At 52.7% G+C, this 23,616-nt stretch overlaps 1 protein-coding gene across 1 annotated transcript; it reads right to left on the minus strand.

Annotated features, from left to right (window-relative positions):
* Positions 1–4,786: 4,786 nt before the first annotated feature.
* LOC119100867 (potassium channel subfamily K member 16) lies at positions 4,787–22,928 on the minus strand. Its single transcript, XM_037224040.1, has 7 exons — positions 22,652–22,928; positions 21,967–22,343; positions 10,712–10,822; positions 10,339–10,500; positions 7,614–7,785; positions 6,448–6,614; positions 4,787–5,926 (listed from the first exon to the last, which is right to left on the minus strand). The coding sequence occupies exons 2-7, from the start codon at positions 22,148–22,150 to the stop codon at positions 5,394–5,396; spliced, it is 1,329 nt and encodes a 442-aa protein (XP_037079935.1). The 5' UTR covers positions 22,151–22,343; positions 22,652–22,928; the 3' UTR covers positions 4,787–5,393.
* Between the last annotated feature and the right edge of the window lie 688 nt (positions 22,929–23,616).

Here is a 23,616-nt window from a genome sequence, read left to right on the forward strand (position 1 = left end):
TGAGATATTTTCTTAGACAACATAACAATGAAACTAGCAAATTACATTGAACTGAGGTCAGGTGTAAGGGTCAGACCAAGGCCAGAATCAGCTTATTTAATAATTTTGGGGCTTGCTGTACGCGGTAGTTTCTGGTGCTCATTTCCAATTCATTGATAACAGGAACCGTATTACACGTCTTTCGTGGACTTCCTTAAGGTCAGAAAATACAACTGACCTAAGATGACCTAGTTAAACATTTTGATTTAGGAACATAGCGCATAGCGTAATCTTTCTCGCTTGTCCAAATGTAAAACTCAAAGCAGTCTTGTACGATTTTCGTCGCCATGACCTACAAAAGATCAAACAAGGTCGCTGACCTTATATGAGTATGTGACCTTTTGCTTAGCACAGCCCTCTATGTTCTGGGAGCCTTTGAGAGACAAACCTGGAATTTGACCTTGTTTGACCTTCTTTGACCCGAAAGTCATAACCTAAGAACCTTAAATGTTGACCCAAGCTATTTTACGTGCAGGTCAACACAGCCTGTGAATTTTATGTTTCTAGCTCCCTTAGTTTATATGATCTCAGTGGGGCGGGGTCATATTGCTCCCCGCCCGCACCCGAGCGAAGGGTATCCAACTGGCCATCCAGTGGCGTGTTAAGCCAGCCAACCGGCCACCCGGTGGCGTGTTAAGCCCGTCCCTCAACCAATGTCGGACCGATCCCCCAATCAACGTCGGGCCAGTGTCCAAACCAATGTTGAGACGGTCTCTCAACCATTGCTGGGCTGGTTCCCGAACGGATGTTAGGCTGGGTGGCTCTCTCGCCTCTCAAATTGTAACTCAACATTTTGAGAAGAGAAAGTTGACCCTTCCATGCATTTCCAGCAGACGTGCCGTCTTCTGGAATCGCTTGTCCAAAGTCCAATTCGAAGTCCAAGGATCAGCCAAGCAGTCCGTCCAAGTGTCTAAAAAATCAGCCAAGCAGCTTGTCCAGATCGGTCAGTCCGTCAGATTGCCAAAAATAACCAGTGGTACTAAACATTACCAATGGTGCATTGTTAACTTTGGTTAGATAACTACCACCTTCAATCAATAATCTCAGTCACTGCTCGCGCCGATGTATTTCCTCAATTCAAATCGAATGAGAAGAAAAAAAGGAGTGTGGGTCAGTGATGTGAATCTGCCTTAAGGGGTTCATCCCACTTCACGTACTTCTCACTTATTGTTACATCAGACGCTTACGACTCGATCAGTAGCGCCAATTTTCTCGGAATCCTTCTGACTTGCTCAGAATTTCGATTTGAAGTAGCCGACCCCGGGGGCGAAATCTCACTTGGTTCCATGTTTACTGTTATGAAAGTAGTACATCTCATTTGCCTCGTTTTTCCGACGTGTGTGTTCTGTAGTGTTTACAACACACTGTTACCTCAAGATGTTTGTGTAACAAATGCTACAAAAGCTTGAAACATTCTGCTAAACAAAAAGATATGCGAATATGAGGGCATTATCCCGTGAATCCAACGTAGTGCTTTACTATGGGTTTACGCTATACAGCACAGATAGATACACGAAATTCCATGCTGGTCTCCAAAGGGCTTATAGAACCTAGAGGACTGCTCTAAGCAAAAGTTTGCATGCTTATTTAGGGTCAGTGACCATGTTTGACTGTTTGAAGGTCATGTTGACCAAAACCATACAAGATTGCTTTGTGTTTTGCATTTGAAAAAGCGACAAAGGTTACGGCTAGGCGGTATGTTCTTAAAACAAAATGTTTGACTGTATTATTTTAGGTCAATGACCTATTCTGACCTTTGGGAAGTCCATGAAAGGTATATGATGCGTTTCTTGTAATCAATAAAATCGAAATGAGCACCAGAAACTAACCCATACAGCAAGCCCTAGAGTCATATGACAGGTTGTTTTTGACCTTGGTCTGATCTTCATACCTGACCCTAGGTCAATATGATTTGTTCATTCATTGTCGTGTTACCTAAGAAAGTATCTCAGAGCTGTATGGCGTGGTCTAACACTCCGTTGTTGGATCAGATTGAACGATCCCCTAGAACTTGCCTTCGTTGAAACGATGGCCTGACTTGGGCCTACCATAGGCCAGTTACCTTACAAGGTGCATCTAAATGTTGGATGCCAGACAACTTGCTATTCAACTGTCTACAGCTATGCAAAATTTGGCGCGGCTACGCCACGCCGTTCGGAAATCATGCCGGATACACCTTTGGGGGTCAGTTTGACCCCCACCTGAGCGTGTCTTAAAGCTTCCGTTGTGAGTGCTAGATGTTATCGACTATTCATGCTTAAAAACAGGTACTTTTAAGTGACCTTTTCTAAAACGTTGCTCATCACAGCAGATTATCGTAGTCACGAAGCCTAAAATTCAGCTACATTTTTTACAGCAATATGCTAAGCAAATACAGATATAAACTAAACGTTTGAAATTGAAAAAAGGAATATTTTGAACTAGAATAAATCGGCATTTACTCACATTTTCTCCTCACCGCCAGCTTAAGACTGCAACAGTTGGGGATGAGCAGTTACCATGCTGTAGGTATTTGCGCAAGGCTATGGCCATGCCCTCCTTGATGTTGTGAGCACAAGCCCTGTCACCGGGCGTGTCCCAGCAGAGTGGAAGCACGCGACAGTTGCATGGATACCCAAAAGGGAAAACTACCAACAATCCACTCGATATGCGCCCTGTTTGCATTATACCGTGCAAAATGAAAAAAGACGCGGAGCGTATCGCAAATTGACAGCTTATTGACTTCTTGCGCACGTCTACAGTACCACACAAATACCGAAAACGACACCCAACTGTGACTTCCTACTCGTCTGCGTGCCGGAGGCGTGATGTATCCAGTCACACCGTTGCACCTTCTCCTTGCCCTCGCCCCGACCCTCGCGGCTCTCCGTTTCTGTTCTCAATTCCGTTTTGAGCCACACGATTCAAGAACGGACCGACGAACTGGTCGTCAAAAACCTCAGTTGGTCACTTAAAACCCCAGCGAACCTGCACACATAGCTGTACGTTTTAAGTCCTTCTAAAACGTCTTGTTAGTCGCTCGCATAAGATAAGTTGTAAGCAATGTCGTCGTATATAAGAGTTACGAACACGAAAAGTACAGGCACCACGCCAAGCGCCAAGTGGTAGCGGCCTTTTCCTCGCCGCTCACACATGCGAGGAAACGCCTTCAGCGCCACTATATCTGGCGTCGATGCATTTCTAGACCTCTAGCGTAATGTGAGAGGACTCATCCCGGGCAGCCTGAGCCACGAGAATGTGAGAACAGCAGCCACCAGGCCACGCATGGGGCGGCGCTCTGATTTGCGCGGCGGGATTTCCGTACATCCACCCACAGAGGCAACAAAGGGTTGACTGGCAGCAACCAACGCAGATAAAGCGAGTCATGCCGCGCCCGTTTGCCTCAGCTACCGGTATTTTGTGACTTGCACGGCTTATTTCGGCATGCTCACGGAGCCCTCCTGACAGTTCATACTCATGCTGCCTGACCATGGCACGTCAGATCCATCTGGTGGGATTTGCTGATAGCAGCAGTTGACCTTTCCGTCGTTTGGTGACGTTACGTGGAGGAAGTTAGCTAAATTTTCTTGGTTATAAGTATACTGATGCAGTATATGACCATTGAAGCAGACCTTAGCTCCTGGGAACGTTTCCAGTTGAAAACATTTGCAAATCATCTCGTGAGCATACGAACGAACTCCTGGAGTGAAGAATTCCTTTAATCGTCGCGGTGCTACGCATTTGGAGCTTAAAGCAACCTGGCACTGGTTTCATGACTGTGAGAACAAGGGGGCCATGGTCCCCGATTTTTGAGAATATTCGGTATGAGTTCTGTAACGATTTATTGACAAAAAATAAATTTAAGAATCTAAGAATTTATCTTAATCTTATTTTAAATCTTACAGAATTTAAGAATTTAATCTCGTCCAGTCGCAAGAATGATTCAATGCACGTTTAAAAGTAATCCGATCACGCCAATTTTGAAATCTTCAACTTTCACCGATGCCGCGTATTAACTCAGTTGTAAATCCCGAAGGCTGCAAACTTCGTCCCACACACGACATTGGTGTAACCATAACGACACTCTCACAACGCCTGACAATGTCTTCATGCGACGGGGTACATCTGGAGCAATTGCGACATGAGCGTGACAAGACATTGACATGGCGGCTGACGGACAGCACTGACATCCTTCAGGCATGCGATGATGGAAGACTCATTCAAATTTGGACAGGCATATTCATCAATGAACTATCTCCGGTCCCAAACAAACAAATTCCCACACAATTCTAGAGTGTGTAGTCTTCGAAGAGTTTCGATTATGAACGCGTTTTATACGCATCGAGGTATTCATGGGAGGTTTGGCTTCCACGTACATATATATATATATATATATATATATGTATATATATATACATATATATAGAGAAAGAGAGAGCGAGCGCCCCGGCAGGAGACGACACACGGCGCTGGCGCTCGTTGTAAAACCCTTTTTGGTCCTGGTGCTGGCCAGAAACGTCCCTGGTTCCCAATGCTGGTTCCTGGTTCCTACTTTTGCTTCTAAGAAGGAGATCCTGGACCCTAGGTTCCGGCTGGTTATTTCATAAACACCACACTCTAGCTCCTGGTCCTCGCTGGTTATTTCGCAAGAAGAAATATGGTTTGCTGATTACCATTAGTTCACTCAAAAACACCGGGAAAAAAAACACCGTCAACGTTCATTCCTATCGACTTTTTGCCCTTCGACTTTTGTGCTTTTCAGTTGTCATTCATACCGACTTTTTGGCGTTCAATTTATTTTCCTGTTCGACATCTATCCATGTCACCTTCTCACCGTTCGACTTTTTCGCTTGACTTTCACCCACCCGGCCTTTTTTCATTGGACTCTTTCTCCGCAAACTGTATATTATATGGCCTATCTCAAACGAAAAGCATGTGTTTATTTAGCACCGGATGTGTGCACTTGTGCCGTATTTGTCAGTCAGTACTATCTATCAAGCTAAGACTTCGCTCAAGGTTGTACTCATCCCGTGACACCAGCGACGTGTCTCCAGTGAACGAGGATAAATGCGTTGTAGGCGCGTGCCACGCGCTCCCAAAGATGGGCGCTCGAAGAAATTTGCCACAACAGATACTGCGGTGTAGATACTAGCCAAAACGATTGTTACTATTACACCAGGTATTTCGCATGACCGTGTCACTTGCCTCGCATTGGTACACACTAGCCATGTTCTGGCAACACTACGTCGACGAGTCTACCGACATTTGGCGGCAAATGCCGGGATCTGGCCCAAAGATGTCCGCAGGCCTACAAGTGCAAACATCACCGCCCTACTGCCGCCCTGCTCAGACATCATCAAACACCACCGCCCTGTTCAGACACCCCTGTCGTCCCCGTTCGCCGTTGCCGCGGCCTGGGGCCTCTCCTCCGCCGGCGGCCGGGCACTCAGCAGCGGCTCTGCCGGACTAGTGGCGGCCTCCGATGGCCCGGCCGCCGGCATTGAGGCCATCAGCGCGCTGAGCAGGCTGTTGGAGCGCAGGTTGGCGCCCATCGTGTGGATGCCGCGCAGCTGGTCCGGCCGGCCGGCCTCCTCGCCGGCCACCTGCTGCGCGCCGCCAGCCAGCATCGTGCTCATGTTCATCATCATGCTCATGGTCATCTTGGAGTGCTCGGGCACGAACACGGCGTCGCGGTGCAGCAGGCCGACCTCAGATAGCGCCTGTCGAATTTCGTCAGCCTCCTTGGCGATCAGCTTGGACGTCTGACGCAGCGTCTTCATCACCTCCTTGGACTTGAGTGCCTTCTGCAGGAAGTTAAGTACGAGCACCCAGTAGCCGAGGCCGATCAGCACCCAGAGCATGACGAACACCTTGTACACCGATGTCCAGGCGTCGTCGCGCGCGATTCCTGCCGACGCACGCCCCAGGGTAGGGTCAGGGCGGGTGTGCAGCGTCTCCAAGCCACATGCGGTGCTCTTTTAAGAGGGAGCATGACGTGAAAGGAGCGCGAGCAACGCACACGAGGTGGAGTTCTTATAACTTATCTAAATACAAGTCAGGGCATCAGTTAACATGAGCAAGGATATCATGACGCTACCTGTCACCACTAGCTTCAATAGGCACTTTGGTGTTCAATTCAGTAGACATGTGCTATTCTTTAAACTTCTGAACTGTTTGACCATGGGGCGTGCCCAGGGCCTGTCTATGATTCGAGTGAGGCACTGAAAACGCGCTTTATCCTTATTCTGAACAAAAACACAATGCAAGTCCAAATGCGTAGGATGCAAAGGCATCAACCAGCCTCATATATCGTCCGAAAACACGCGCCATCTGACATTGCATACTATGCACCAAGGCAGCTTATACGCGGCCGGCTCCTGGGCGTTCCTCCGACTAGGATGCCCTCCGGTGCTTGGCTTCCGCCCTGACCTGCCGTGTAGTCGCCGAAGCCGATGGTGGAGAGGGTGATGAAGGCGTAGTAGACGGATACGCGGTAGCTCCAGCCCTCCAGCCAAGTGAACACCAGCGCTGGTGCGAACACAAACAGCAGGAAACCCACCAGCAGGTAGAGGGCGGTAAAACCCGCCAGGCTCCATCTGGGGACGTCAGCATGACGCCAGCGTGACGGGCACACCTCGGGCCGCAGACCTTATACCTTAGACCTCAGACCTCATACCTTACACCTCACACCTCACACATCCCACCTCACACCTCGGGCCGCAGGCCTTATACCTCAGACCTCATACCTCATACCTCACACCTCACACCTCACACCTCCCACCTCACACCTCGGGCTGCAGGCCTTATACCTCAGACCTCACACCTCACATCTCTCACCTGACACCTCGGGCCGCAGGCCTTATACCTCAGACCTCACACCTCACACCTCACACCTCGGGCCGCAGGCCTTATACCCCAGACCTCACACCTCACACCTCACATCTTGGGCCGCAGACCTTATACCTCAGACCTCGGAGCTCATACCCCACACCTCACACCTCGGGCCGCAGGCCTTATACCTCAGACCTCAGACCTCACACATCAGACCTCACAACTCAGACCACATACCCCAGACCTCACAACTCTGGCCTCACAACTCAGACCTCACACCTCAGACCTCACAACTCAGACCACATCCTCAGACCTCACAACTCAGGCCTCATACCTCACACCTCTCAACTCAGGCCTCATAACTCATATACCTCATAACATTAGCTGACAAGAGTTGCATTGGACTATCAAGCGTTCTCAGCAGTGTCCCAGCATGTTTAGTTATTGAGACAAAAAACTGTCCATAAAGTGCTAATTTGACTATTATGAACTGACTTGATCCGATAAAGATCACACTCGCCATTGTTCACCATCATTCACATCTTCATGATGCAGCTAAGCAAGAGCTTTCCAATGGCGTATACCCGCGTGGTTCTAGCTTGCTCAATTATAGAGATCTCAGGAGGTCTCTGAGGCTTTCCCTTCGTAGAATGAAAGTGAAAACCGCCGTAGGGCAGGACTCAAGGCTGGATGCGTGTTCTGGATGCCTCTTTTATACCACAGCGGGATCCCTGCGACTCTATGTTGCTCAGACGTCATGTCACCTGGACTTTCCGTATTTCTTCTCCCACTTGGAGTCGTAGAAGTTGAGCAGGTTGCCGGCGAAGAAGTCGGAAAGTCCGGCCAGAAGCAGGCCGCTGATGGGAATGCCCAGCAGCGAGTAGATGATGCAGAAGATCTGGCCGCCGGCCGAGGACGGTGAGATGTGGCCGTAACCTACGGAAAGGTGACGGTAGACGGAGCGGCAAAACACTGCAATACTGAACGGGGGTGCTTGTTTTGCGGTTACATTGGAAAGGTTGTCTCCGACATGGATAGCCTTCGCCTTTAATACCTTCAGCGTTACTTCCCTCCACATTGGAAATGTTGGCTCTAGAAAACGGATAAACAGAATGTTTTCCGTATTTCCATTCCAGGCAGCAATCTGGATGCCTGGCGGTTTCCATTAGTGACTTCTTCGCACCACCCGGACAGCACATATTTGTGTGGAAACCACGGATGTTATGAACTTAATAGCCCTTTTCGTGCTAGCATTACTACTAGCCCGGGACATAACGTGGTACCAGATCTGAAATGCACGACAGGTAGCATAAGCAGAAACGAAGGTTTGTCATCACGGCTATCAAAGCAAGCAGCTGTGCACTTTTAAGCCGGATGCATTTTTGCTCATCACGTACCTGTATCATCACGTACTTATTCATAATTTTACGTTTGCGATACTTTACGATTTGGTCCCATAGGACTAAATACGCAAAAGTAGAAATGAGGACAAAACAAAAACGCTTCCAGGACAAAGTTGACCGGCAATTTGTAGACGCCTGACAAAAAACCATAGGCTTTGCTGTCGGTTTATCGGTTCTACCCCGGATTTCCAAAGTAGGTGTGTGAAATGAGCACGGTGGGACGAAATCAGGTACCAGTCGAAAAACGTCAGCGTGGAAAGAGCTACCTTCTGCCTATTTGCTCTTTCATGTCTGTGGTACTTTACGACTTGGTCTCATGTGACCAAAGTCGCAAACGAACATGAATGAATACCCGACGACGGAACACAAACGTTTCCGTAACAAAATCTACTGATTATTTTCATCGGCCTGAGGACAAGAATGGGTCTTGCTCTAACTTGTTCGAATTTTCGTGCATTTCAAGCCTGGCGCCAAATAACCCTGTCTAATTTATTTGACTAGGTGCAAAGGACTCATGTAACGAATGGCCGGAGCGTATTGGCCGCCGCACAAGCTCCCTGCGCGTGACACGGTGCGTGGCACAGCGACTGCGTGACGCGGTGACGGCGCACCGGGTCTGGCAGGTTTTGCTGGGACGATCCTGGCAGGCAGCGTCTGATCGGCTGGTACGTGTTTCCCCCACCTCCAACCCACGACTGTATAAGAACGGTCTGGAGGCGCAGCTCGTGCAGCCGCCCGGAAGTACGCCAGAGTGGTGTGAAGTGTGACCGCGTGGGGGGGGGGGGGGATGTACGAGGAAGCCAGCAGCAGGGCCAGCGGACGATCGCGCGGACTGTAGGAGATTACGAATTAGGCAGCAGCAAAGACAACGGACGGACGCCTGTGCTGTGGGGGTGTACGGTTTAGACAGCGGCAGAGACAGCGGACGGATGCGTTTGCTGCGGAGGGGATGTACGGACTAGGCAGCAGCCGAGAAAGCGGACGGACGAGTGCTAGCGTGACCAGTGTTACGCAAGGAGCGATTTATGCGCGTCGCAGAGTGGGCAGCAGAAGTTCTGTTTCAGGTCAATGGCGTGCTAACCCACGAAGCCAGTTTTCTTTGGACATCGCCGACAACATGCATCTGAAATTCGAGTTATCTATCAACGTACACAACCTATTTGCCGACTGGTCAAATGCATGCCTTTTTGCCGACTGAACAAATGCGTGCCTATTTGCCAGCTGGTCAAATGCGTGCCTATTTGCCAACTGGTTAAATGCGTGCCTATTTGCCAACTGGTCAAATACGTGTCTATTTGCCAGCTGCTCAAATGTGTGCCTATTTACCGACTGGTCAAATGCGTGCCTATTTGCCGGCTGGTCAAATGCGTGTCTATTTGCCGACTGATCAAATGCGTGCCTATTTGCCAACTGTTCAAGTGCGTGCCTATTTGCCGACTGATCAAATGCGTGCCTATCTGCCGACTGGTCAAATGCGTGCCTATTTTCTGACTGGTCAAATGCGTGCCTATTTGCTGGCTGGTAAAATGCGTGCCTATTTGCCGGCTGGACAAATGCGTGCCTATTTGCCGACTGGTCCAATGCGTGTTTATTTGCCGGCTGGTCAAATGCGTGCCTATTTGCCGACTGGTCAAAGGCGCGCCCATTTTAAGATTCAAGGCAGTAATTCAGGGTTCTGGCCAAGTTGTTTACAAGGTGGCGGCAGGGTGGCGGCATATTTTCTTCTCACCATGCAACAGACCAAAAGCAGCCTGAGAGGCAAACTGGAATGCATGCATCGTAGAAGTGGATCGTTCCCAGTACGATAAACCGCCCGGGCTGGCATGCATGGCTGGGTGTCACTGGCGCCGACTAGCGCCACACGACATCACGGCCGCTTGGTCAGCCTCTGTCCCGGCGGTGAGTGGAGTTCCCTTCTGGCTGCGGGCCAGACACACCTCAAAGCTAAGCCGGCTTATGTCCTCCGGTGCCGAGCAGGGAGGGTGGGAGGGGGAGTGTTCAGTGAGGTCGGCCTCTCCCGGAGTCACTCGATCGGCATCGAGTCACAGAGCCGATGCCAGCCAGCATGTCCCGTCCCTCGCCTCACCGATGGTGGTGATGACGGTCATGCAGAAGAAGACGGCGTCGATGAAGCTCCAGTGCTGCTGCTGCGTTTTGCTCGTCGTCTCCTGCGCGGCCGGGCCGCAGAGTAGCAGCGGCTGCACCAGCGAGCTGCCGTTGACGAGCCGCTCCTCCTCCAGCAGGACGTCTGTCGGAGCACACGCGACAGAGCTGGAGCCCCAGACTACTGGCAATGCGCGGCATGTGGTCACGAACAGCTCCAAAAAAGGAGCAGATTGTAGGAACGTCAACGAGCCATATGTGGCGGTAGATCAAAGGCTCCATGAGAATCCAACGAGAATCAACTCGCGTGACAAGGACACAACGTCAGTCTAACAAGTGGCGCAGAGGTGGCCTACCGAGCTGTTCCGCGGCGTCGGTCTCGCAGCTGGCGATGGCTGCGGCCTTCAGCGTGGTCCATCTGTCCGAAGCGGCCGACGTGCCGTTGTCGTCGTCACCTTCCAGGAACGCTGCAGCAGAGTCGCGGTGGTGGGCACGAGCTCAGGGGACGTGCGCCTCCCGCGTCTCTCACGGCCCACCGAGACGGGCCTCGCGTCTCCGTCTTTCATGGTCCGTCGCGTCTGACCATCCGGCTCCGGTTCACGTCGAGGTGACGCGGGACCACCGAACTTTGCCAGAGTCGAGCCTTTGGCGGGCGAACTGAACAGGTTCAGGAACATTTCATTTGTTGTCCATTCGGTACGCCCGAATCGGCGAGATTTTGAGTTATAGGGGGTGGGGCGAGGTTTTTTTTTATCCACTGCGAGAACCCAAGCACCTGATGTAAAGTTTGACTTCTCAGGTGACGAGCCCACGTTTTGTGGTGTGGCTCGGTCACGCTTCGGCCATTGCTGCGGATTATAAATTCCATTACTAGTGGCTTCAGCCCAAAAAGCTTCTTAGCCTGCCTCACAACTGAGCCCACTACATGCCATGGCCGAGCGGGATACTCACCATTCACCGACTCAAGACTGACGGCAGACATTAGGCGGTAAAGCTCGCCCGCAAGTAGGAGGGCCTTTCCCCGCGCGCGCCGTTGTCAGATTTAGAGGGGGTGTTCCACATCTTTATGGGGTTTCAAACTGAAATAGCCATCTTGAAGATCATTCGATGCATTTCAAAGCGCTGCCAGTCCTGAGACCTAAACCCCTCTAGTTTCTGAACTATGCGTCCAGAAAGACGTGCAGCCTATTTCGGGTAGACTATTCCAATGTCACCCAGATATCCACGACGCCATATTGACATCACTCAAGTCGTACAATCCCATTAGCTATGCGGCGATCAAGGCCAAGAAAAATATGATTGTGGAATCGTTCATATCTGGTGCCCGTGAGCACGACATCCATATATGTAATAGCCGTCAACTGGCTCTCAATCAATGTTGTGAAAGGTACGACGACGTAATCAAACAATGATGCAGTGAGGGGCATATTTAGAAAGCAGAGACATTTTGCTCTCTGGAGGAACCTTTTTCTGTGTAAAAGTATACAAATAATTATAAGTGATTTAATTTCATCATACCTGGTGCTTACTTCAATATCTTTAATTATGGACCATTCCCTTTAAACATGATTGTGCTGTTGAGTACACCAACGGCCGGAGGCATCTGACGAAACGAAAAGGCATCCTCGCCGAATCATTGCTGCTGATTCACTTTACGACCGAACGACACGCTGCTAATGCGCAAGATGCCTAATGAATTGTATTACCTTGGTAGTGCTCTCGGCAATTGAATTATGATGCTCGGTAGGCCCATACCCGTCGGCCGGTACAAAGCTTGAATGCATTTAATCAAGTGAAGCTCATGCATATGGTATACGTTGATGAACAATGGAGATCGTGAATAAGATGTTATCTTTTGTTGTGCCTTAAAGCAACAGCCTTTTTGCACTGGGAGGATTACATGGAGATGTGCTCATGAGCAAAGCCGATAATTTGTCGCATATGACACGCTTGCACTGGCAGAAGTACCTCTTAAGAAAATGAAGATTTTATGTGAGCATTTTGATTACATGGATCTCTGGGAGCAAAGACCACGCAAAGGCGACCAAAAAGTACTTTAATTCCAAAGGAGAGATACTGCCACACGCTGTAAAGCTTATGCTGTATCCGGTTCTCCCATCCGAAAGAAGTATCAGACCTGGCGGAAGACCAGGGTATTACCAGCGTGGAGGTAATGCCTTTCGAAAGCGCCTGACGCACGTAGTAGACCTCGACAAAGGCGTCCATTCCCGGCAGCCTGAGCTACGGAGGCGCACATATCATCTCATACATGGGTTGAAGGCGAGAGCCAAAACGTTTGCTTCGCTACCGGATTGAAGTAGATTTCAGCAAAAAAGATCACGATGAAATGGCAGATTACGAAGGTTTCGGTAGCCACCGAATGCCGTCAGCTGCGCTTCACCGACGTTTACTATGAGGTTATGAGGACGTTTACTATGAGGACACTGAGAGCAGGACATAAGCTCGGCACGATTTGTCAACTGACACAAGATAAAATAAATTCTTACGGGGCCAATTGGGTTTGTGAGCTTGTCTTCTTACCGCTCGCTTTCACCTGGGTAGTATCGGTGTACTTAAACACCCCTGCTTCACCCGAAAGAAGAGCGACGCTTTTTAGAGACACGCTTAAGGACAGCGGTCCTGAAAAAGAACCCTGACCCCCCTTCCCTTCCCCACTTCCCGCATGTCATCTTTGGGAGAGACATGAGGTTACCCTATTGCACAGGACGGGGGGCCAACCAGGGTCACGTCTTGGGCGTCCCCCCCCCCGCACGCCGCTGGGAAGCATGAGAACCAGGTCATATCCAGATTTACAGCTGCCTTGATCTCATTGGTACAAAAAATGAGGTCATAGACTGTGACTAGCTCGGTTTCCTCCCGGCCTCTAGGACGAAATTCGTGTTTGGAGTACGGAATGAGGTGGTCGCTGGAAAGGAAGTGATCGAGCTGTCGTTAGACAGCGCGCTCTTTTAATTTGGTGACAACGGGTATAATGGATATATGCATTCAGTTGGGAAAAGCAGAGGAGTCACATGATTTGTGGATTGCGTGGACGGGAGACATTTCAAGAATGGCGAGAACGTGGAACATTTCAAGGGCCGGTGACCAGGTGAGAGACGAGATGACGACGCGAGTGATGACGCTTTTGATCGCGGGAAGCATCTCTTCATTATCAATCAAGACTATCAATCAGCAGATGCAAACGTCGTCTGATCCCCTCGCGTCTGCATCAAGCATACCGAAGATCGTGTCAAGTAGTGGGTCTGACCAGATCGACAGCCGTCAAGTGGGACGAGCGGGCACCGAAAGCTCGTGAGGCGGTATGCACGTTTAGGAGTTGCCTCATCGTCAGCCATGTCGGCAGCTATCGTTGTCCAGTAAATACAAAGTATCGCTGGAATCATCTCACGAAACGTCCGTCGCAGCGGCCGAGCCACATCGCCTGTCTCCGGTAACCGGTTGGCTCCTGTTTGTCGGTGCGTCCATAGATGTCGGTGATGCACATGTAATGGGGGTTGGCAAGGCGGGCCGCGCTGCGCAGCTCTCGGCGTTCGCTCGAACCCTCCCCGGTTCACCGAGAACGTCACGGTGCCACGCCCTGGGATCCCCACGCTCACGGATCCCCGCGCCCTCGGATCCCCGCGCCCTCGGATCCTCGCGCCCCAGGATCCTCGCACCCTCGGATCCCCGCGCCCTCGGATCCCCACGCCCCAGGATCACCGCGCCCTCGGATTCCAGCGCCCCGGATCCCCGCGCCCCAGGATCCCCGCGCCCCAGGATCCCCGCACCCCCGGATCCCCGCGTCCCGGGATCCCCGCGCCCCAGGATCCCCACGCCCTCGGATCCCCACGCCCTCGGATCCCCACGCCCTCGGATCCACGCGCCCTCGGATCGCCACGGCTGCCGAAACGCTTGAAGTGGAGCGAGTATGAATAGCGTCGGATCGCACAGCACTGCGTGAGTCGATAGTGGGTAAATACAGCGCAAGAAGGCATTCACGAACAGTTAGCGAGCTGGAAAAATTCTCTAGTCGGTGCGCAGCAGGTCCGTCTTGCAAGCAAAATGATCAATCCGTTTCGGGAAGCGAGTTTGCGCTACGAAAGGTTTGCGTCATCTGTTGGAGAAGTCAGCGCGGGCGCAGGCGAGTCTATCAAAAGCTAAAAGTGCGATGTTTGCTGTAGCAGTGTTGAACAATCTTACAGCTCTAAACAATGTATTCATTAGATAAAATTGTTGAAAAGAATGTCACGAAAGTTACAGACCGGTAAAGTGGGCGCCGAGACAGAACCTCGCAAAAAAAAAACGAAACGCCTACATGCCCCCAGCCAGCCATGCCCCCACCAACCTCAGCCTTTAGCAAGCAATGCAGGTCGCCGCGCATTATGGTCGATTTGTACGAGCACGCGCACACGATGAGCGCACGCCCGTGCTGTGTCTCGAGGTCGGTGAAGTGGGTATGCGGCGTAGGAACGTCGTGTCATCGAGGCCGGTAGATCACGCTGACTATTAGCTGGTTACCGTGGTCTAGCTCCAGGGGCAGCCGTGGTCTATCTTCGGCGACGACTGTGGTCTAGCTCCGGGGCAGCCGTGGTCTGGCTTCGGTGGCAGCCATGGTCTAGCTCCGGGGGCAGCCGTAGTCTAGCTTCGGTGGCAGCCGTAGTCTAGCTCCGGGGCAGCCGTGGTCTAGCTCCGGGGGCAGCCGTGGTCTAGCTCCGGGGGCAGCCGTGGTCTAGCTCCGGGGGCAGCCATGGTCTAGCTCCGGGGGCAGCCGTGGTCTAGCTCCGGGGGAAGCCGTGGTCTAGCTCCGGGGGCGGCCGTGGTCCAGCTCCAGGGGCAGCCGTGGTCTATCTTCGGCGACGGCTGTAGTCTAGCTCCGGTGGCGATCGTGTTCTGGCTTCGGCGGCCACCGCTGCGCTTCCAGCTTGCTGTCCCACCCCCGTCCTCTTGTCATTTAGTTGCTCCACAACGGCGTCAGCTTCCATGAGAAAATTTGCTTTAAGGGGCACGTGGAGACGATGGCTCAGTTGGTAGATAATCTTTAATGGCGGGCGCGGTACACGGGCGCTGCCTGGCTCAAACGCACTGACGGTAATGGCACATGGCCTACCGGATGTTGTTGTTATGCAAACGCCTTTAGCAGACTATACCTTGGACTAGCTGCACCGTCTGTACTTGCTTGATTACAGTGGCCAGCAAAGGTGTAATAGAAAGCAGCGTCTTTCTGTGACGAAGCTACGAAAAGTTTGGGACGAGCTATTACTGCATATGAAATGATTGATCGACGTGAACAAGAAATGCCCTCAGCTCCCGTTTTTTTTCTGAACTACGAGCTCATAGTTTCAATGCAATGCTATTGATCTTGAATATTCCAGGTCACATTTAAACGATGTTACAGATGAAACATTGGTTTTTTTGACAGTATTCGACGTTTCAAGCTATTGGATAAACACGACGTCACTGCAAACACGTCTTGATCGCTACATTTCACAGCGGTCGTCGGTTGTTTACCAGCCCTGAGAAGGATCTGGGGATGCTGACGTAGATTATCATGCAGGCATCAAAAGCTTGTAAGCTTGTGGCAGCTTCGAGCATAGAACCCACGAGCTTGCGACCCGTAGACAGACTCTTCACCCATCGTTTGGCACATTGTGGATTTTGCTCCGACCGCATGCAGCAAAAACTGGTTAGTCCGGTACGGGCTAAGCGATCTGAGACGTTACCTTCTAGTGCGGCCTCCCAAAAGCGGGCACCTCATACCATGGTGAGCACCGCAACTCGCCTATCCCGTTTGGCCTATCTAGGATTGAAATATTTGCTTTTGACAAGGTTTGGTCTGATTTGTCCAAATTTTACAATTTGTGAAGCATTCTACGCAACTTTGTAGCTATAAAGTGAAATGCACTGACCCAAAATTGCAGGGTTTGATGACTGCCTGTGTTTGTGTGTGTCAGTTTTTCTAGGACTTTACTTAGTTCATTTCTTTGGCCCTTGGGAAAAGTTAAGACATTCGCCGTGGCCTTCTGGAGACTAATACGTGCAAAATGCCAAGTTCTGAACAAATGCAAAAATATAATAAAAACAACCCGAACCTCCACTAGCTTTAATTATGTGCATACCAAATAGTGCTACCATCAGCTACAGCTCAGGAGGGGAGAGGGGGAGGACAAAAGTGATGAGCGTGAAGAGCAGCTGTGGCTTCCACCTTTATGATTGACCATCCCTGTAATCTCATTGCATCCGAAGTCATTTTAACTCAGTGTTACTAAGTAAGCGTTACGTGCAAAAAACGCCGGACACGCCTCGGTATCCCCATTGGCTTTTGGTCGGTGGTTAAGTTCGCCATGGGTTTCAGTGGTGCTTATTTGAACATAAAACTTGTTTGCTGTGCCTTCATTCATGCAGACTGGTATTGATTTGGGTGTTGTACCACGTGAATGTAAGTTAAGATGACTTAGCATATAGCTGTATTTTGCAGAATCAACCTCTGACATACGCCAAGCATCGAAATATGATCTTAAGGTGTCTGGCAACCGGTGACCCGGCTCGGCAAGAACATGGCGACTGTGGTGCAGGTTGTGCGATGCAAGAGGTGCACGAGAATTGAGCAGGTGACCTGTGCTGGGGCAGGCAGCAAGGCCGCGAGGCGAGTTGTAAGCGGACTGAGCCGCATATCCTGAGCCTGTGGACTGAACCCGTACGCTGTGCCTTTGTGAGAGACGTGCAACATGCCGGAAGGCGTCGTGTGTGGACCAAGGGAATTGGGAAACTAATACACGTTTTTTTAACTTGTTACTTTTATAACCGATGATATCTGATGGCTCAAATTACAGGATAACCGCATTACTACAAATGCCTGTGTGGGGAGAATAAGAAGACATAACTTAAAATAAACAGCCTTATCCCAGTGTGAATCACATAGTTTTGTGTCAGATATAAGGATGTTGGGACAGGATCGTCGAGTTGTTGTAGCTGTGCCGATTAGGATATAGCGGCCCCACATGCTCATGCTGTGTTGCGGTGAGATGGGATAAGTTTCCTTTGGAGATGCACCAGCGGGCAACGAGCCCGGAAGAGCGCGGCCCTTAACAGCCATTACCCGCGTGACTCGTGCGGTGAGATGGGATAAGTTTCCTTTGGAGATGCACCAGCGGGCAACGAGCCCGGTAGAGCGCGGCCCTTAACAGCCATTACCCGCGTGACTCGTTAACCCGAGTGTTGAACCTGGCAGCTGATGCACTACTGCATTACCTTCGGGTCCGATTGTAGCATGACATTTATTCGCCTATGTTTCCACGCAACATAGTAAAATTTAATACTTAAAATGAGCCCCTTTAAAGTATCATACATACCCAAATTTACAGGTTCACTCTAACAGCTTCATGCGCTGTCCAATGTCCATCTAAGTGTATTTCTCTATCAATGTTCTGGACAATATCGTAGTCGATCTATCGGCTCTGGACAAGGGACAGGTGGATATGCCATAGATGGTGTCCTCGTCTACCGCTATGCTAAGTTTCAACCCTCTTCCGTTGCTGCTTACGGTATCCATGTGAACTTAGAAAAGTAACCGCGTGTCCACGTAAGCCAAAATTGGATGAATGTATGTTGCACGATTTCTAAGGAATTTTGCACCTCTTCTGAGTAAATATACGGTGATCCTCCTTGTCAGGTATATGGCCACTAAGACAGTGTTTGCCAGAGTCCTGGTGGTGTTGGTTTAGCGAGAACTGCTGACGTGTGAACTGCTGACGTGTGAACTGCTGACGTGTGAACTGCTGACGTGTGAACCGCTGACGTGTGAACTGCTGACGTGTGAACTGCTGATGCACCCTCCTGACCTCAGCATCGCTGCCCGGTCAAAGACAGTCATTGCACCACTCCGTCGTACAAGCACAGTGAATTACACACAGCATATGCGGGCGTGCGCCGCCGATCCAAACGCCAGTCCGCTAATGGTCGACGAACTCCTGCAGCTCCTGCAGCGCTGTCACTGGTGCCATATGTGCAAGCGGACCCGTCAAAAATCCGGTTGCGTGCCTTGATGCACTATAGGCAGCGGGCCACGCAACTGGTGGCCAGGAGCTCGTCCGAATCTGCAAGGATATGAGCTCGGCTCGGACCTGAAGCAGCGCGCGTCGAACGGGCGATATGACGTCACACTGAGCCCGCCTGTATTACGAGGCATGCGTCCCTGCCATTGCCAAACGTCATCTGCCGCAACGACTTTTGCGACGAGAAGGAGCCTTGCCAAATATGGACCCACTGAATGATGAAGAATGCACCATGGATGTCGCTTGGGGGTGCAGCAGACGCGCCGGTTATGCGGTGACGACTCAGAGCTCGTGACTCGGTATAGGGTGGACTTCGAGCCGGCGGGATGCGTTGAAAGCTCGGAGTCGGAGGCGCCTTGCAGCGAAGTCTTCGAGACGAAGGCTTCCGTGCGGTGAGTGCTCTGGCTCGACGCCCCACTGAGGTAGGACTGCGAGTGAGTGATCGTCCAGTCCAGTGTAAACTACAAGTCAGCTACCCCATGCAGAAGAGGCTCCGAGTCGAGTGTCGGGCGCTCTGGCGACTCCGAGTCAGCGGTCCGTGAAGACTCCTAGTGAACTGCCCGCTGCAATGCACACTCTGAGTCGGCGGTCCGGTGCAATGCACGCTCTGAGTCGGCGGTCCGGTGCAATGCACACTCTGAGTCGGCGGTCCGGTGCAATGCACACTCTGAGTCGGCGGTCCGGTGCAATGCACGCTCTGAGTCGGCGGCCCGCTGCAATGCACACTCTGAGTCGGCGGTCCGGTGCAATGCACACTCTGAGTCGGCGGTCCGGTGCAATGCACACTCTGAGTCGGCGGTCCGGTGCAATGCACGCTCTGAGTCGGCGGTCCGGTGCAATGCACACTCTGAGTCGGCGGTCCGGTGCAATGCACGCTCTGAGTCGGCGGTCCGGTGCAATGCACGCTCTGAGTCGGCGGTCCGGTGCAATGCACACTCTGAGTCGGCGGTCCGGTGCAATGCACGCTCTGAGTCGGCGGTCCGGTGCAATGCACGCTCTGAGTCGGCGGTCCGGTGCAATGCACACTCTGAGTCGGCGGTCCGGTGCAATGCACGCTCTGAGTCGGCGGTCCGGTGCAATGCACACTCTGAGTCGGCGGTCCGGTGCAATGCACGCTCTGAGTCGGCGGTCCGGTGCAATGCACGCTCTGAGTCGGCGGTCCAGTGCAACGCACGCTCTGAGTCGGCAGTCCGGATCAGTACAAACTCGGATGCGGTGGTCCGATGCAGTACATGCTCTGAGCCGGTGGTCCGGTGGAGTGCAAACTCCGAGTACGCGAACCGGTGTGGTACAGACTCGTAGTCGGTGGTCCGGTGCAGTCTAGACTCTGAGTCGGTGATCCAGTGCAGTACATGCTCGGAGACGGCGATCCGGTGCAGTGCACACTCTGAGTCGGCGGTACGGTGCAGTACAGACTCGGATGCTGTGGTCCGATGCAGTACAGGACCGCAGTCTGCGGACCAGTGCGGTACAGACGCGGAGTCGGCGGTCCGGTGGGACGCAGACTCTGAATCGACGGTCCAGTGCAGTACAGACTCGGAGACTGCGGTGCGACTGTTTCTGTGTGCAGGGCGTGATGGCGGACGGCTGAGTCGTCGGAGCTCCCGGACAGTTACAAGCCCCGGGTGCCAACTGTTCTCCCTGAGTCCAGCCATCCCGCACAGACGATGGTAAGACTGAGAACTACGAGCTGCATGTAGCTTCGGCATGGCATGTATAGACAACTGATTGGTTGATTTCTAGAGTGGGAACCGAGCTAACCGAAGGGCGCGGGGTTTACATCTTCAGCCGGTGAATTGTGGGATTACTTGTGCTAAGTCGGGGTTAACGACGCATGCAGTGGGTTGCCTTGCGTTCAACTAATGGTGCTTAAGCCAAGGGAACCGGTGTTCCGACAACACATAATGCCACGCTTCCGTGGGTCAAATCAGTTCGATATTTGCATTCCCTCGCTCCAGTGACACGCGTTAGGCAAACGTTCCAACGGCCAGCTCTCCTCATGAGTATGATTTACTGCGCTGTACCACTGGGCTTACAAGATCAGACGCTCCACCGATCGAACGGAAGGTAAACATGGGAGGACACGCCCCCCCCCCCCCCCCCCGGGGACCACGTGCCCTGTGAGTCTGCCTGATGTCGGGGCTTCCGGGCTGGGATCACTCGTCACCGGTTTGCACGAGCTATATAAACGCGTGAATTTGTTTAGAATTGGCACTCATGATGAGCCTGTACCGGTCGACGACCTAATCGCACGTGCTTGAAAATGGTGTCACCCCATGACAGCCGGGCGCAAAGGCAATCAAGGCAAAAACAAAGGCATATAGCAATCAGAGCTCAGTACGCATTCAATCGCACATGGTGGCATTGTGTTGGAGTCCTGCTTCCAAGAATAAACTGATTACACACACACACACACAAACACAACACACACGCACACACACACGCACACACACACGCACACACACACCCACACCCACCCACACCCACACCCACACCCACACCCACACCCACACCCACACCCACACCCACACCCACACCCACACCCACACCCACACCCACACCCACACCCACACCCACACCCACACCCACACCCACCCACACCCACACCCACACCCACACCCACACCCACACCCACACACGCATATATATATATATATATATATATATATATATATATATATATATGTGAAAACATAATAACAAACAGATACATTTACGCTTCTTGTCGCCTGAGATTAGTTTCAGTTGTTTCGACACGACATGGAAACTGAACCGGATTTCGAGTCTCGAAGGACGCAGTCTCATGCCCGTGCTGTGCACTGTGTGCTTGGCGTGGCGAAATGGCCTGAATTTTATGGCTTATTTTGGCGCAATTATCTGCTGTTCCACCGATACCTGTTCGCAGCTTCTCCATTGAATAGCCTGCATCATATCAGACAGGTGATCTTTGTCGTCACATCTGTTTACCTGGTCGGATTAGCTGGCTTCTTTGTGAGTGTGATTGTGACCTCCCGGCTCCGCAGGGTTTGATTTATCCCACCATTCCTGCACTCACGCCCTTCCCTGCTCCGCAGGGTCTGATTTATCCCACCATTCCTGCACTCACGTCCCTCCCGGATCCACGGGGTTTGATTTATCCCAACATTCCTGCACTCACGTCCCTCCCGGATCCACGGGGTTTGATACATGTCTGAATGCATGGTTCGGCCGTAGCAGCCATAGCAAACAGCCACAAGACATTGATACCGTGGGTTATCGCTTGTTCAGCGGCAGGGCTCCGTCAGAATGGTCTCTACAGCTGGCTCTAGTGGATGGTATATTGGGCAAACGTGCTCGCGTTGCTCTGTGGAATCGGCCGAAATCGAGACGCACGCTTTCGAATGGCTCCGCGCGAGCATTGTTATGTGTTACCGGGCCCGCTGCCAGCCTCACTACAGCTGCTTGACGGGGCCTGTAGACACCTCTGGGCACAGCGAACCGCAATGAGTCGCATGTAGCCGCCCGGCACATGTAAACATCGCATCCACTCGGGCCCACGAGTCGCCTCAGCGGTGACCTACCCTGCAGATGCCGCCAGGCCTGAGTGGGCTGCGTGGTGATGTGCTCCTTCTCGTACAGCTCCAGGTAGCTGAAGACTATGCCGCCCAGCGCCAGGTACAGCACGAACACTACGGCGAGCACGAGCGTGCGGCGCGACCGCCGGCTGCGGCCAAAATTTTCGCCCTTGGGCAGCGGCACTGCCATGCTGTCCTGTGGTTAACAGGCTTCCGACAACCTAGGAGCTGCTCCTCAGAGCCGTCCGCCGGCGGGAAAGATGTGTCTCAGAGGCTTTCGCCAGCCGGGACATGCACCTCAGAGATGTCCGTCGGCGCTGGATGTGCACCCGAGAGGTGTTGGTGCGGGAGGCACCTCAGAGGAGTCCGCGCTGGGGAGGCACCTCAGAGGCGTCCGCGCTGCGGAGGTACCTCAGAGGCGTCCGCGCTGCGGAGGCACCTCAGAGGAGTCCGCGCTGCGGAGGTACCTCAGAGGCGTCCACGCTGGGAAGGTACCTCAGAGGAGTCCGCGCTGCGGAGGTACCTCAGAGGCGTCCGCGCTGGGGAGGCACCTCAGAGGCGTCCGCGCTGGGGAGGTACCTCAGAGGAGTCCGCGCTGAGGAGGCACCTCAGAGGCGTCCGCGCTGGGGAGGTACCTCAGAGGCGTCCACGCTGGGGAGGCACCCCAGAGGAGTCCGCGCTGGGGAGGTACCTCAGAGGCGTCCGCGCTGCGGAGGTACCTCAGAGGCGTCCACGCTGGGGAGGTACCTCAGAGGCGTCCGCGCTGCGGACGCGCTTCAGAGCAGTCCGTCGGCGCTCAGAGACGTCCGTTGGCGCGGCTGGGGGCGGCAGCGCCGAGGCCCCCCTGCTGGTGCGTCAGGCGGCCGGAGGCAGGGCGACGCACTGGGGTCGGCGATGAGCGACACGCGGCGGGAGCCGGCAGGGAGACGCGGGGGCCGGAGCGCTGCGCGGGTCGGCGGCTCGGCACTGGTCACTGCGCCACTGGACGGCTCGGGCCGCGCCGCCGGCCGCCCGGGCTGGTCCCGTGACGTCACAGCCCGTGCTGCACGCCCGTGCAAGGACGGCACCGGACACGCAGCCCCGGCGGGCGGTGAGCCGTCCTCAACGGCCGCTCGCGCAGCCCGACGGCGCACGCAGAGGGAGGTGCTCGGCATGCCGCAGGCCGCGCGCAGACGCCCGACAAAATAGTGGTTGTGCGTGTGTGTGAGTGTGGGAAAGGATCTGGCCCTTGCGTGGCGCCCTTGACTGGCACAAAGCAGCGATGGGGTTGAACACTGGGCCCTGACCGGTTCTGGTCGCAAATCCATGTCCATAGGCAAGCATCGTCGCGCCATTTTTGCTGCGGCATTATTTGCGTCAACGCTGCACCGGCGTTGCTTTCGACAGGCAACTTGGCGTTGATCAGCTAGTCATGTTTCATTTAGATTAGATGTTTGGCCAGACGGTGATTTGACACTTCATCATTTATAACTAAGGCTTACTTGAGTGTTATGTTTGATTGTGCATGACAGTGCAGTGGTTTACGCTCCAAGATGACTTCGATCTTTGCAATAGCATGAAAACACAGTGACTTGATAAATCACGAGTTATAAACTGACACACTTCCAAGGCGTCATGTAACCAGTCGGCACGTTGCATCGCATGTCATCGGTTCCG

Source organism: Pollicipes pollicipes, unplaced genomic scaffold, assembly GCF_011947565.3.
Source record: "Pollicipes pollicipes isolate AB1234 unplaced genomic scaffold, Ppol_2.1 Scaffold_4881;HRSCAF=5763_pilon_pilon_pilon, whole genome shotgun sequence".
In the NCBI taxonomy this organism is placed as follows: domain Eukaryota; kingdom Metazoa; phylum Arthropoda; class Thecostraca; order Pollicipedomorpha; family Pollicipedidae; genus Pollicipes; species Pollicipes pollicipes.